The following is a 4,710-nucleotide window of genomic DNA, read 5'->3' on the forward strand; positions in this document are numbered from 1 at the left end:
AAGACTGTATACTGTCACCGTGCTTATTTAACTTATATGTAGAGTACATCATGAGAAACGATGGGCTGGAAGAAGCACAAGCTGGAATCAAGATTGCTGGGAGAAATATCAATGACCTCAGATATGAAGATGACACCACCCTTATGGCAGAAAGTGAAGAGGAACTAAAAAGCCTCTTGATGAGCCTCCTGATGAAGTGAAAGAGGAGAGTGAAAAAGTTGGCTTAAAGCTCAACATTCAGAAAACTAAGATCATGGCATCTGGTCCCATCACTTCATGGGAAATAGATGAGGAAACAGTGGAAACAGTGGCAGACTTTATTTTGGGGGGCTCCAAAATCACTGTGGATGGTGATTGCAGTGATGAAATTAAAAGATGCTTACTCCTTGGAAGGAAAGTTATGACCAACCTAGATAGCATATTAAAAAACACAGACATTACTTTGCCAACAAAGGTCTGTCTAGTCAAGGCTCTGGTTTATCCAGTGGTCATGTATGGATGTGAGAGTTGGACTGTGAAGAAAGCTGAGTGCCAAAGAATTGATGCTTTTGAATTGTGGTGTTGGAGAAGACTCTTGAGAGTCCCTTGGACTGCAAGGAGATCCAACCAGCAGATCAGTCTTGGATGTTCTTTGGAAGGACTGATGCTAAAGCTGAAACTCCAATATTTTGGCCAACTCATGCGAAGAGTTGGCTCATTGGAAAAGACCCTGATGCTGGGAGGGATTGGGGGCAGGAGAAGAAGAGGACAACAGAGGATGAGATAGCTGGATGGCACGACTGACTCAATGGACATGAATTTGAGTGATCTCCAGGAGCTGGTGATGGACATGGAGGCCTGGCGTGCTGTGATTCAAGGGGTCGCAAAGAGTCGGACATGACTGAGTGACTGAGCTGAACTGAACTGACTGATAGCTACCAAAGGGCATCCAGTGGTTCAATGGTAAAGAACCCACCTGCAGTTCAGGAGCTTCAGGCAACACGGGTTTGATCCCTGGGTCAAGAATATGCCTGGAAGAGGGCATGGCTACCTGCTCCAATATTCTTGCATGGAGAATTCCATGGACAGAGGAGCCTGGCTGGCTATAGTCCATAGTGTCACAAAGAGTCGGACACAACTGAAGTGACTGAGCACGCACTCATATACCTGCTGCTGCTGCTGCTGCTAAGTCGCTTCAGTCATGTCCGACTCTGTGTGACCCCATAAATGGAAGCCCACCAGATTCCCCCATCCCTCACATTCTCCAGGCAAGAACACTGGAGTGGGTTGCCATTTCCTTCTCCAATGCATGAAAGTGAAAAGTGAAAGGGAAGTCGCTCATATTCCTAGAGAAACATATATAGCTAGTGCCAGAGTTATTACTGTTATAGGAATCAAATGAGACAGATTATTTAAAGCACTTACATTAGAAGCAGGTTAAAAATGCTTTTTAAAAAATATATATATATGCTTATACATGTGTATAATATATATGTATGTGTATGTGTATATATATATGTATATACTTTATATACATGTATGGAGTAGGAAATGGCGACCTACTCCAGTATTCTTGCCTGAGAATTTCTGGAACAGAGAAGCCTGGCAGGCCACAGTTCATGCAGTTGCAAAGAGCTGGACAAAACTGAGTGACTGAGCACAATACACATGTAAGTACATATATGCATCAGAAAATCTAAACTGATAGTCATGACTGCTGCTAGCCTCCAAGGAGCAAGAAAGTGGTATTGTATTTTTGCTTATTTGTGTTTCTGATTTTCTACAATGCACATATACTGCCTTGATAACTTTTTTAAATGCATCTGAAACTGACAATAAAATCTATCCTCTATGTCCAAAACTCAATATATTAAGTTTACTAAGTAATAATAAAGTGCTACATACAAAATAACCTTCAGCAAAGTGACACAGTTCACTGACAATGAAACACACTGGTGGTCAGAAGTCTGAGGTTTTAGACCCAGTCCTGTGTCTTGCTTGGCTTTATGACTTAGGGTAGTTGAATTTTTAGGCTTCATTGTCCTAGAGAAGAGGGAAATAATAGCATTCATATTTTTTATACGCTGTGCACAAGCTAACACATCCAGTGTAAAGCACATTCCACCACAACATTGCTCCAAACTGTAGGTGTACAGATTTCTAAGGCTACACACTTGGGCCAGAGGAAGAGCTCAAGATCAGAGGAAAGCAAGTCCTTCATAATTAGGAAGCCTCAGGAAAGTCACTTTTGTCTGGCACTGTGGTTTTCTCAATGTGAACATGGGTTTAAAACTTCAGCTCTTGGATATATTTATTCACATACCCAAGACTTGTGGGACAAGTTAATGAGACTGACCTCTGAAGAGCATTATACAAAATATAGTAACTGTATAAGTAAGCAATTAAAACAGTGCAAGTTTAAGGATTTTAGCTTAAGAAAGACCTGTTAGAGAAGGGATATCTATAGATACACTCAGCAATGATAATCCATGCTTCTTACAGAAGCATGTCTATAATTTCAGTACTTTGTCATTAAGGAGATAATGGGGCCATGGTTTGATATTATGATCTGAAAATAGACCTAAAAATAATAATAATATTGATATCTTACTCTAGACTATAGTAGGTACCTACATAGGTATGCCATCAGGCTTCATGATAGATGAGTTTTAATGAGAACTTCAAAAAAAAAGAAAAGAAAAACTGAGTGGAAAACAGCCATCAATACTTTTTAATGCTCCAGGTGATTATAAATACAAGAAATGGAATTGCCCTGGGCATGGTTTGATAAAAATCTAAGAACAAATTCCAGATACCCAATGACAACTCACATTTTTATAGGAACTAACTTCTACTTCTTGAAAAAAATATTTCTAACTATGCAATATCCCATACTACTTTTACAGCCAACTTTGGAATTAATATTACTATTATTAATATCTTCATCATTCAGTTATAGAAATTTAATTAAAAGATACTGATATGGTAACCCTTTTACCCTAATACTGCATCAATTTGGGATAAGTATTCATATGTTCAAAATAAATGAATATTTAAGACTTGGGTAGACCACAGGGAAATTTCATTTCTGAAGTAAATACATCTCCAACTACAAAATATGAATTCTACTGCTTATTTATTACCTACAGGATTGAAGTTTTCAGACTTCAGCCTGCATCAGCCTTTCCTGGAGACAGTATGATACACAGATCACTGCATCCCATTCCAGAGTTCCTGACTTGGTAGGTCTGGAGTGAGGCCCTCTTGATGTGGGCTTTCACAGAGATCTTCATTTCTGTGCCCAGAGCATTTCACCCAACCAGAGGAGAATGGCTGCAGAAAATCAATCCACAGTGACAGAGTTCATTCTTGGAGGTTTAACAAATCGCCCAGAGCTCCAGCTCCCACTCTTATTCCTTTTCCTTGGAATCTACTCAGTCACCATGATAGGAAACCTGGGCATGATAACCCTGATTTGTCTGAACGCTCAGCTTCATACCCCCATGTACTATTTCCTCAGCAACCTGTCCTTTGTGGATCTCTGCTACTCCTCTGTCATTACCCCTAAGATGCTGGTGAACTTTGTGTCAGAGAAGAACACCATCTCCTATGCAGGGTGCATGGCCCAGCTCTACTTCTTCCTGGTGTTTGTCATTGCTGAGTGTTACATGCTGACAGTGATGGCCTATGACCGCTATGTTGCCATCTGCAGACCTTTGCTTTACAACATCATCATGTCTCATCGAGTCTGCTCCCTGCTGGTGGCTGGAGTCTATGCCATAGGATTCATTGGTTCAACCATAGAGACTGGCCTCATGTTGAAACTGTCCTATTGTGATTTCCTTATCAGTCATTACTTCTGTGACATCCTCCCCCTCATGACGCTCTCTTGCTCTAGCACCTATGACACTGAGATGACAGTCTTTGTTTTGGCTGGATTTGACATTGTAGTCACCAGCTTAACAGTCCTAATCTCCTATGCCTTCATCCTGTCCAGTATCCTCCACATCAGCACCACAGGGGGAAGGGCCAAAGCCTTCAGCACATGCAGCTCCCATCTTGCCGCTGTGGGGATGTTTTATGGAACAACTGCCTTCATGTACTTGAAACCCTCCACGGCCAGTTCCCTGGCCCAGGAGAACGTGGCCTCCGTGTTCTACACCACAGTGATCCCCATGCTGAACCCCCTGATCTACAGCTTGAGGAATAAGGAGGTGAAGACTGCCGTGCAGAAAACTCTGAGAGGAAAAATGTTTTGATACAAATGTTATTATTCTTTTTCAATTTTAAAAATAAGTTGTTAGGGGTCCCAGCGGGAAGCCCCTGGATGCTCGCCCACCCGGGATGGGGAACTCTCCCTTCTCTGCATGGCTGGGTGACTGCACCTGCCTCTTTCCCTCTTCCTTCACCCCTCCTCTTTCTCTACTCTCATTTCTATATGAAGCTAGCTGATATCAAGTTCTTTTTTATTATTATTTGGGATCTATTTTCTTTCTTCTGTTCCTGTGATAAGCTCTATTGTCTTAATTGTAATTTTACACAAATTTTGAATTTTCACAGGCTCACAGATATAGAGAACAAACTAGTGATTACTACCACGGAGAGGAGAGGAGGGAAGGCAAGATAAGGTTAGGGGATTAACAGACATAGACTGCTACATGCAAAATGAACAGGTAACAAGGATGTATAGTACAGCACAGGGAAATATAGACATTAGTTTACAGTAACTTT

General features: G+C 41.3%; 1 protein-coding gene across 1 annotated transcript; it reads left to right on the plus strand.

The window, feature by feature from the left end:
- The first annotated feature begins 3,305 nt into the window (after positions 1–3,305).
- On the plus strand, positions 3,306–4,238 carry LOC138426527 (olfactory receptor 8A1-like). The gene has a single exon (XM_069565135.1). The coding sequence runs from the start codon at positions 3,309–3,311 to the stop codon at positions 4,236–4,238; it is 930 nt and encodes a 309-aa protein (XP_069421236.1). The 5' UTR covers positions 3,306–3,308.
- Positions 4,239–4,710: the final 472 nt, after the last annotated feature.

This window comes from Ovis canadensis, chromosome 21 (genome assembly GCF_042477335.2).
Source record: "Ovis canadensis isolate MfBH-ARS-UI-01 breed Bighorn chromosome 21, ARS-UI_OviCan_v2, whole genome shotgun sequence".
In the NCBI taxonomy this organism is placed as follows: Eukaryota; Metazoa; Chordata; class Mammalia; order Artiodactyla; family Bovidae; genus Ovis; species Ovis canadensis.

What these genes read in the sequence shown, in the direction of transcription:
- LOC138426527 (XM_069565135.1), top strand. Translation starts at nt 3,309, where the DNA reads ATGGCTGCAGAAAATCAATCCACAGTGACAGAGTTCATTCTTGGAGGT.